The sequence below is a fragment of the Centruroides sculpturatus genome, unplaced genomic scaffold (assembly GCF_000671375.1).
Source record: "Centruroides sculpturatus isolate CEXI.00-Female unplaced genomic scaffold, Cexi_2.0 scaffold160, whole genome shotgun sequence".
In the NCBI taxonomy this organism is placed as follows: Eukaryota; Metazoa; Arthropoda; class Arachnida; order Scorpiones; family Buthidae; genus Centruroides; species Centruroides sculpturatus.
Window position 1 is genome coordinate 439498 of NW_019384435.1, and position 11034 is coordinate 450531.

Genomic DNA, 11034 nt, shown 5'->3' on the forward strand with positions numbered 1-11034 from the left:
TATTGGTTCGATTATAGAACGATTGTAAACGTTCCAGAAACGTTGAAAATAGTTCATTTGACTTGACGTAAACAGGAGACGTTCAGAAATATAATCGGGACCAGGTCTCTAATTAGTCTGGAAACGGGGGACCTAATTCTTGCATTCTGTGAAAACGGGTAAGATTGGCTATAATGTAATTATCTTAATGTTCACTGTCGTTACTTTTTAAAAACCCAGCGAAGCGGGTCCTTGCAGCTAGATTCTAGATTACTTAGAAAAACAGTCTTTTATATATATAAAAAACTATATTACATACAAATGTACGAACAAATAAAAACCCAGCGAAGCGGGTCCTTGCAGCTAGTAGCTATATAAAAACTGTGCTTAATTTAGCTACTAAAGAAGTTGTCCAAAAACCTAACAAGTGCACAGTTGGTACAAAGAGTTCAGTAAAGAAGCCAGGCCTGGGTTTACTAGGAGTTGAGGAAAAACCACAATCTTGTTTGCATAAAAAAAACTAGACTGAATCTAATTTATTAGATAAGTAAAGTCCAGAGCAGACTATATTTTAGAACAATTTGACAAACTATTTTGACAGGTACTACTTGCTTTGCACAAAAAGCAAAGAAATAACAATTTGAACAGTACAAAAAGAAGTTTACTTTGAATGACTGTTGTTGAACAAAACAACTCAATCTATCTCTGACAATTGAATCTATCAGAACTACCAAACAAAAATGATTTAACAGTTTTTACCCCAAAATAAGTGCCTCTTAATTCTAACTTAAATCTAAATCTCCACCTCCTGATACACAAATCTATATCAAAATTTACAAAAGTAATTTTTCTCAAACTTCCTATTTATCACAATTGGAATGCTTTTGATTCAAATTGTTCACTTTTAAGTTCCTTTGGAAAAAGGATCTGTCCTCTTTCCTTGGCCCTTCTTTTGAAGTCTTTTAAGCACTGAATGTATCACATTCTTAATATCATTGCATGCTTATTTACATACTGCTGCTAGTTAGCAATAATACAAACAATTTTCCCCTGCAGTTTTAGACAGAATATTATTACTATTATGTTGATCAATTTATGCTGCAATGCAACATAATTTAATAGCCATTTTTAATTCACTAATTCAAAATAACTGTGTCCATCCATTTTATCAGTGTTTGGTTATCCAAGATAGCATTGGTCCACATTACCTCATATACTCTAATAATAGGAGTTCTACTATATTTGTTATAGCATTTTGCTGTATGATATATTGATTCATAAGTAAAATTTTTCTGAAACGAGCTATATACATTCAAATTTTTTTCTTTCCTGTTTCATTACCTTCATATGCAATGTAGTTAAATGGATCGACATTTATACAGTAACAATAGCAATAATTATTTGTTAATACAAACATAATTATTACAATTTGTACAGTATGAACAAGAAATTATATACTCCAGTGGTTTTCAAAAATTGCCTACATAAACTACGTTACTAAATTAATTTTATTTTTTACTATTTTCTAGTTTTATTATATTCATTTAATAAAATAATAATCTAAATTGCTAATTTTGTGTGTTTTTCTCAGTAAAACGTTTCAAATTCTTTTCCAGATATATTTCAGAAAATTCAAAAGAAGTGACTATTTAGTAAAGAATGCCAAATCCATTTTAAAATGGATTGAAAACTGTTATAATGTATTTAGTCATAATTTTTATTATATTATGATGTTTCCACGAGTAGAATAAAAATGTAATTAAAAACATTGTTTAATTTTCTAAATTACTTAAACAACAAAATAGACAGACATTATTCTTATGTATAAATACATAAACATACAGTGACTCAAAATACTGATTTTATTAAAATATCAGCAAGTTTGACTATTTATTAGTGCAGATTTAATATACATAAGCAAGAAGAATATGATTTATATAATCGGTGATGTATCTGCATGGTATGCAGGAATTGTATGGTTTGAATCCTCTGGGCAAAACCTTCCAGATGTTCTAAATTAATTTATTGATTAAATTAATAATTAGAAAAATCTGAACTGTAGTGAAAAATCCATTTTTAGTAAAATAAAGTGCCAGAATTTAAAAATTGAGACACAAGTAAAAAAGATAGTTATTAAAATTCACATTAAAAAGATATGAATTAAGAAGCACAGAAAAATAGAGTTGATTCTAATTGTCAACGTTTAGGTTGATCTGACAGATTGTTTTTTGAATACAATACATTTGTCATAAAACATTGAATAAATGATATGATTATAGTTAATTTTCATTCTAATAACAGCAATTGAGATTTTACGAAAACAACCAAATGAAATTTCAGATTTTGATCTGGTTATCATTTTGAAGTTTTAAAATATTTGTATAGATCTTTAGCATATACAGGCGTGTCCCCAACCCGAAATCCATAAGCACTTTTAAAACGCCTTATTTAGATGTTAGACACCAAGAAAATCTGGAAAACTATAGCCAGTCTGTTAAGCGAAAATCCGTAACCAACCTACTAATGTTCAGTAATTTTATCGATCATATTTATAGATAAACAAATTCCCTAAACCAATCTGCCGTACTATTGGGCTATAATAATACTAGTCAAATTTAATAATTAGATATAGATAGGCTGTTAGGCAGTCATCTCATGTTAATTTAAGGCGTCAGTCTAAGTGTTCAGCCTATCGATAGGCCATCCAGTCTAAACCCGGGATCAAATAGAACAATAAAAAAAACCCGGAAATTTTTGGTCTGTTTATGATATCCCTCACCATCCGGTTTTCCTCATTGTGAGTCCAGCCAAACCCGTGATGGACATGAGAAAGGCTCTCTTAATGCCCACAGAACAGAGAATAAATAAAACTATTCTGAGAAATGGTTTTTCCTCTTAACCCTCGATTATTTTTATACCAACGGATTGATCCACAAAACATATTTCATACCACACTACAAAAATTATAAGTAGAAACAAACATTATGTACACAATAAATCCACCTTACTCATCGGCCCGTCCTCAATATTTATACATATGTATTACATTATAATAATTTTAGCACAAATTAAGCCATAATAATATATGATTGTAATACTTTGTTTTCTTTTCGTTCATGTTAAATTAACAGAAAACTTGCAATTATTTTTTAATAATTAAATTGTATAATTATAAAGTAACAATCAAGTAAAATATTCATTCATTTCTTATTATGCAGAAAACATAACACATATTCGAGAGAATTGGAAGTAGATTTTAGTACATATGGGTCTTATAAATTCGAAGGTAATCGTCTTTACGCCAACTTTTTAATATAATTTTATATACGTTACTTAATTTTAAAGTAAATTAATATTTATTTAATGTTAATTATGATGATATAATTTTTAGAAACATCAAACCTCTATAGGGAACTCTCTGATCTGGCGTAATTACGTAAGCACCGAAAAATCTATTGTCCACTCTACGTGTAGCTTCGATGATGTTCGTGAAGATAAATTTAAGAAAAATTGGAAATTAATAAAAATGATCGAGACAAAAATCTTTACTTTGCAACACCCGAAAGACGATTCTTTCGAATGTTTGGACAGTGAAAGTGAAAAATCGTATCCTAAATGGAAAAACACCAAGTATTGTCATTGGAAAGAAATCGGCTCGGCAGATATACGGGATAGCGCTTACTATCCTGAAAAGGATATAAGAAAACAGGAATATATCCGGTGCGAGGTGAAGAGGAAGAACAAAAAACATTCGAAAACGAATGTTAGATACGAACCTACAGACAAAGGTAGACAATGCGATAGATATTCGGCATTCTTGTACAAAAAGCCTCGCAGATCAAAATCAAAAAATATGAATCGAACAGATTATGTTGAAAAATATATTGCAAGAACAAAGAAACCATTTAAGAATGAAGATGAGGATTGTTCAACCGCTAGATTGTCACCCGACTCTCTTGTCATTCCCAAATTTCACGACAGTCCATCATCCAAACCAGGAGCGAATCCCATACTACGAAAGAATCGTGAATCTAGAATCGAAGTAACTCCGAGTTTGATTCAAAATGGTAATTCTTTATTCTTTGATGGGAAATTTGTTAAAAAACCAGGAAGAAAATCGAAATTGAGTAAATCGTTGGAACAATTATCTCGAAAGGACGATATTGTTACATCTGTGGATTCTGTAGAGCAAACACTTCCGAAAACAACTAATGTAAAGAAATTACCATCGGAAGACGATGATAGAGAAGTACTCGATGCATCAGCGACAAAAGTAAAATTTCCTGCTGGCGTAAGTGTTAAATATTGTTTAAGATATAGAGAGATTTCAAGGTCGTATATCACGTGATAAAACGCACGTTTGCTCCGCTCCTTCGCCATGTTTGTGGTCTAGCTTCCGCTTGCTTATCCTGTACGTGGTTTGTTATTTGACAGGTTGGCAGTGCTATTTTTTACTTTACTATTTTAATAGAACTAAACTATTTTAACATCATTGACAAAGTTAAAAAAAATGCTTTTCTGGCGGGCTATTCTCCCAATCTGACAGGACCAGATGCTGCTTTATATGAAAATAAACTTTAATTATGTTAAGGTGTCGATCCATACGAAGCCAGCATCTTCGTTGTAAGTCAAGAGTTGTGGTGTAAAGTAGATTTTGGTGACATAAACTATCTGGTTTTGGCGACAAATTACTGTACTCGTTCATAAATGAAAAGCTTAAGTACTCTTTCATAACGCTCCTGAAATGCAGTTGGGTTGTGGCATTCTCGTACACCATGTTTAATGTTGGCACCCAGTCTGATGATGATGATGAATCTGCTAAGCGATTATCTTTGCTTAACACTTTAATATTAACTCTACCGTATATTTATTACAAGAAGACACCAAGAAAGCAAATCGAAAGGTGAAAAATAAAGTTAGAACACAATTATTATCTATTTAAACTAAAATTTATTTTGTGGGTATTAACAAAAGGATTTGTGCAATCGACTTGTACACGCTTTATGATACTCGTGCAAAAGTTTATCTAATTATTTACTGATAACTAGCAATCTGATTCTTCTTACCTGAAACTCTTCTATTGATATTTACTTTATCCGTATTGAAATTTTACCGGTTAATTCTCGAGAGCCACGCAGATTGCCTTCGTGGTGAAAGCTCCTCAGTTTGAGGTCCTTGATAATAAATAATGCCGAGAATTTAAAAAAAAAAAAATGATATTCTTTGTTCTTGAGTGAAATAGCATTACACCCAATTAAATACCAATTCACCAATTCGCGACGAATAAGCAACACGAGAACTTCAGCTAAAGTGCTCGTAAACACAAATAAAACGTTAACAAACCACAAAGATGGCGCCGGATTTTGTGATGTCGACTTGAAACCTTTCCATAGTTTTGTTTTTACTACTGAAAAAAATTCAAATTTAAAACGATTTTGTTCTTTCAAATTTATTTCTAGGTCACGTACAAGACAAAAATGAACATTTGAACATAATTTGTCAAAGTTCAAAGGACAATTATCATGTAATTTAGTCTTAAATTCACTCTTGAAAAATACGAATTTTCAAAGCAATAATATTACAAACAGATTAAATACGTCTTAATTATGCACATTGGCAAAAAATTTTCTAAAAAAAAAAAGAAGTGTAACTTTCTGAATTCAAATAAATTATTATCATATTAAAATCTGAATATCGTTGATTGTTATTGCGGAAGTGAAAATTTCATCATTGCCAAATTATTATGAGGAAGATTTCGTGTCGATAACGTAAATCTTTTTGGAAAATCAAGAAGAATGAATCTAAATTAAGAGAGAAATTCTATAGGAATCGATGGCAGGAAGTGGGTTTAAAGATTACAGATGCAATACGACGAGCAATTAAATAATTTCGCTTAATTATCTCCTCTAAAATCCGATATATCCGGTAGTGAGTGGTATATATATATTTTATTTCTACAAATGAAATTCTTGAAAATTATCAATTTACAAGTATTACAACAATTATCAATTGTTAACCACTCGGCTCTCGGCTATTTTGATTGTTGCTCTAAGGATCCGGGTTCGAATCTGGACGAGCAATTTCAAGAACTTCTCATAGGCTATCTTTTCCGTATGAGTTATCTATTATTTTTTTTTACAACTCTTAACTATTTCCTTTAAAAAAAGATTTCCCAGTTGCATCTATTGTGGATCCGAACCGGGATGGGGAAAAGGCCAACTTAGTGCTCACTGGGGGGAAAGAACAAACAAAAAAATGGTAAAAATATTTTAATTTTATACAATTTATAAGTTTTATACATTAAAAACTCTCTGTAAAAATTCGAAAATAATGTTTTTGAGTTCTTATAGTTGGCTACAACTGTAAAAATAATTCATAATTAACTGTTAAACTGTATAATTAATTGACGACATTTCGTTAAGTAACCTAATAACGTACAAGTAGAATTTTGTAAAAATAAAAGCAATTTTTTTAAAATTATATAAAAGAAATAAGATTTAGTATAACACAAATAAAATGCTAAACGTAACAATAGATAATTCTCGTGAGATTTTCGCACCGACATGACGTAAGTTCGAGTACTGGTCGTTTCCTTTCTCCTTCAATTACTTTAACGTCCGTGCTAGTAATTACGCTCTGACGCAACGAATTAAATAATAAAATAATATCACCCCGTATAAATATAACACGTAGTTTATTTATTCATAATAACAGATTTATCTGTTCGTAATTCACACAATACGTTACACCCGAAACACCGACGTCATTGAGAAATCTCTTTCAATTTAAGAAATTCCACTTCTTTAATAAGATTTAATTTATCCTTATTAAGAACAATTTGTAACGAAATTACTTTTAAGTATTTTTAATTAAAATATATATATTTTATACGAATAAAATTTAATTTAATATTTAAGAAACTATTTTTATAATTTAATGATTCTACAATCTTTAAAATACATAAATTTTTATAAATGTATTTAAATAACGATTATCTTTTGTAGTATACCAGTGACCGAATTAGCTCCTACTTTCCAGACGAATGCTCTTTCTTTTAACTCTGGAATGGTTCTATGGGTTCCACCTGCAACCATATATTCATTTTGTAAAATCGATTATAATGATTATCCTAACGATATCCAAGAATGCAACATTACTTTTGGATCATGGACCCATCACGGATTAGCTCTAGATTTGGAGATTTTAGACAGCGGATTAAGTATGGAGAACTTTCATAATTCAAATCCCGAATGGTTTGTAATAAATGCGTCTGTACACAGGAGGATTCAGTATTACGATTGTTGCTTGGAACCATACCCGAGCATTGTAACGACGTTTAAACTTAAGAGGAAACATTATTCCGATCCCGGTTTAATAATTTGGGGTCCTTCTCTAATTGCAATTTTCTTCACGCTAATCATGTTTTGGTTACCTTCTAATTCGTTGCACAAATTCATTTTGGGATGCACTTCGCTAATGGTTCTAACTGTTATGCTATTGTACGTTGGAGAAACACGTTCTTCTTCTGTCCCGTCCGTATTAACAGGTTGGTATTCTATTTCTATTTAAAAGTAAACTGTTTCAAATCATTAATTCGACTTAATTACAGCTCGTAGCATCCATTCTACCATGTTTATTGTTGCATCTGCGATGTTGATGGAGATCATCATTGTTAACTTAGGAAGAATTGCTGGAACTTTTCGGCCTCCTACCATATTAACCTATTGGTTATCGGGGATGATTGGAAAGATTATGTTGATATGCATACCTAAAAAACGATTCGGATTTGTACACAAAATGGAAGACACTCAAGATAACGAAGAAGAATTACCATCGGAAGATTACAGGGAAGAATGGTTATTGGTAGCCACAGCCTTGGATAGAATTTGTTTTGTTATCTACCTTCTAGTCTTTATTGTTCAGAAAAATGCATAAAAAAATTAAATTAATCTCACGAATATAAATTTTTAATGACAGCTTATTAATTTGTAAAAAAGATATCTTCGTAATAAACTCGAATTTTAATTTATATTTAAAAATAAGTTTTCTGTTTTTTTAAATATCCAAATCCATTTAGGTTTTTTGGACTCTCCGCCCTATTGCATCCAAAAGGCCATAGCCATCGCGAGTACAGGCAAGCCACGATAAAAGCGACCATTGGGAAATCCCATTTAGGCTTGGAGTTGATTTACATGAAATTCGTGCCGCTTTCTACATGAAATTCATGCAGAAAGCAGCACGAATTTCAGTATCCTACGAAGAACAATATAGCCGCTTTCTGCAGCTACATTGTTCTTCGTAGACTACGTTCGGCGACGTGGAAAATGAGGTGTTAACGAGAAATAATTGGCTATATACAGAGGTTTTATTGAGATTATACCGCTGAATTTATTATTACAGGGAATGAGTTCAAAACATTTCATAATAGTAAAGTCTTTAGTAACATACCGACTACAATAATGTAGACTAATGCACGGTATCGCAAAGACTTCCAGATAACGAAAACACTCGTTAATAATACTTCTTTATTGTCAAGAAATATTAAATTACTCTACAATTTTTAGAAACATTCTGTCGGAGTTATGCGAAGTACGAGTTGCGGGGTGTTTACTGTATAGTGAAATTTTACCATGTTTCTGTACTTGGTAATCAACTCAAATTATTCGTTATAAAAGAAACAAAATAATAATAATAATAATAATTTGTGAACGAACGTTTCTAACACAGATAGAAACAAAATAATTTTGTATATTTAAATAATAATGACCAAATAAATAATTTTTGGGTTGATTTAAATCTTCATCCTTTTTCAAATTCCAACTAGAGACAGATGATTCTTTTTCACAGAAATTATTAATTTAATAAATATATTATTTCATTTATTATATTGTTTAGTAATAAAACAGCAATATAATAACGCTCTTAACTTCTTCACTCATTTTTTAAATTTTATTTATTCGTACATGGTGTTCACTTAAATGTCTATTCAGGGATCTTTCCAATTTGGGTAGGTTAGGTTGTGGACGATTTGCACGATAAAAAAGTAAATTCTATATTATACATAAAGAATTTACAGCATTAAATATTTATTGCTTGTATATAAAAACTCAATTATTAATAGTACAGTATTATTGATTAAATCTACAGTGTTATCCTATAAAAGATGCTGTATAGAATTTCTATCGTTTGAAACACGTTCGTGATACCTTGTAAAAAAAAAAAGCTGTAATTTATGTTTACTTTTCTGACGTCGTTTTACAAATTATTATGCATATTGTAAAGCCATTTAAACGAAAAACAATATATACAAAGCAATAGACACAAGCTTCGAGTTGTTTAATTAAAAGTGTAACATGCTAGAACATTATTTATCGAATGTTTATAACACGTAAGGTTCCGTTTTTGACAGGTTTTACTGTATATATATATATTACTTTACAATATTTTAATTGTTGTACGATGTGTACTATTCATATACTTTTATGCACAATAAAAACTAAAAGATAAATTAAAAAACAAATTCTTTCTAACGCAATAGAAACGAGAAGCCATTCTTCACTGTAATTCTCGGACATAAATTCTCTATTCTCTTCTGTTTTATGAATAATTCCGAAACANTTTTTAACGATACAATAGTCTTTGTTAGGCTTAACATCGGCAAAAATTCAACGCAAAGCGACATGCAACGGAGAAAAATTTCGAAATCGGATACGTTAAACTATTTTTTCGTATGTAAATCAGTTATCCGGACAACCCCAGTCCCCAATTGATTCGGAAAATCAACGCTCTACTGTAATTTGATTTATTAGAACTTGTGTAAAAATAGTATTGTTATAAATTGCAAAATGTTTAAATATTTACATTAAAAGTTGGAAAAATTGTGTGTTAAAGCTTTCAAGTAATAATAATGATCATCTTTATTTTTTTGGGAATGATTTAAACACACTCTTAGATATGAGTAGATGACAGAAAAAAAATCCAGAACTCCTTCAAATTTTAGAAACAGAAATCCTTCAAAATTAATGTATATGAGATGATCAAAAAGTAACTTTACAAAGCCAATAACACAATGTTTTTATTTAAGAAATGAAAAGATAAAAGATTTATTTGCAAGAAGTTTCTTATTTCTCAACAAAACACCCAATTTCTCCACACATTTATAACATAGATAATGAGCTTTTTCATTTTGTCTTCAAAAACTTCCTGCTTCTACTGTTGCACCAATCTAATGATTACAATGTTATTACACTATCATCAATAGTGAAATAACTGCATGTATGGTCCTTCAAATTTGGGAAATTGTGAGTCATTGTCAGGAGGTGATCCAGATCAAGGCTGTATTGGAAATTAAGAACCTCTAATTGAAATTTTTGTGCAGCAAATTAATAGTCTGATATGCTGTTTATGGTCTGGCATTGTCATGGAAGAGAATTAACACTTTACAATAATTTCTTCTAATGGCCTTTTTCAAGCATTAGCAAATGGAACTTATTTGGCCCATAAAATTAAAATAACTGTTTGAACTTCTTCATAAGATCACTTTCCTGACCTTATCACAGTTTTTTCTACACTCATTCTAGTCATTTCATATTGCTAATATGAGACATTACTAACTAACATTGGAGTACACTTGACAGTATATGATTTTTAAACCATGAAAACTTTATAAACTTACTTTTTCAATTATCCTACATATTTTATATTTATAAATTACAAAAAAAAAGGTTGGTTGATGCCAATGAAATTTTTTTCTTTCACACAAAACACAAAAACTCAATAGATATGTACAGTAGCGCATCGATTATCTGAATGCCAATCAACTGAAACATTGGTTAACTGAAAGCATTCCATTCGGACTGTGTCATGCTGAATCGAACATTTTTGATACTAAATTAACTTCTAAAGTATAATTTTTTTGTTTTTATATTTTTCAATATATTTATTTTGTTTGTACAAAATAAAGAAATAATTTTTAATGATACAATAACCACGATTATTATTATAAAAAGTTTACGTTAGGCTTAACATCGACGAAAATTCAACGCAAAGCGACAC

The 11034-nt window shown here is 30.3% G+C and overlaps 3 protein-coding genes across 4 annotated transcripts in view; all 3 read left to right on the forward strand.

Annotated features, from left to right (window-relative positions):
- The window catches only part of LOC111619882 (cytochrome c oxidase subunit 5A, mitochondrial-like), an 18964-nt gene extending 17217 nt beyond the window's left edge, over positions 1-1747 (forward strand). Inside the window, exon 4 of the mRNA XM_023361707.1 lies at positions 1596-1747. The gene's annotated coding sequence lies outside the window, so the exon portion shown is untranslated. The remainder of the gene's footprint in view (positions 1-1595) is intronic.
- A 1396-nt stretch (positions 1748-3143) lies between these two features.
- LOC111619871 lies at positions 3144-6232 on the forward strand. 2 transcript variants are annotated; one of them, XM_023361693.1, is made up of 3 exons: positions 3144-3265; positions 3371-4270; positions 5439-6232. In XM_023361693.1, exons 1-3 carry the CDS (start codon positions 3245-3247, stop codon positions 5466-5468), a joined length of 951 nt encoding a protein of 316 aa, XP_023217461.1. In that variant the 5' UTR covers positions 3144-3244; the 3' UTR covers positions 5469-6232. The 2 variants fall into 2 exon arrangements, with proteins under 2 accessions (XP_023217461.1, XP_023217460.1); XM_023361692.1 differs by lacking the exon at positions 5439-6232 and having other exon boundaries at positions 3371-5385.
- Positions 6233-6969: 737 nt separating this feature from the next.
- Positions 6970-8003, forward strand: LOC111619912 (neuronal acetylcholine receptor subunit alpha-7-like; the record flags this gene model as incomplete). The annotated part of the gene is made up of 2 exons (XM_023361736.1): positions 6970-7525; positions 7589-8003. Coding segments are annotated over 2 exons (882 nt in total), but the record flags the coding sequence as incomplete, so codon positions are not given.
- Between the last annotated feature and the right edge of the window lie 3031 nt (positions 8004-11034).

Coding starts and splice junctions, on each gene's coding strand:
- LOC111619871 (XM_023361692.1), top strand. CDS start 3,245: ATGGGTCTTATAAATTCGAAG. Junction 3,266..3,370: donor TGGGTCTTATAAATTCGAAG/GTAATCGTCTTT, acceptor TATAATTTTTAG/AAACATCAAACCTCTATAGG.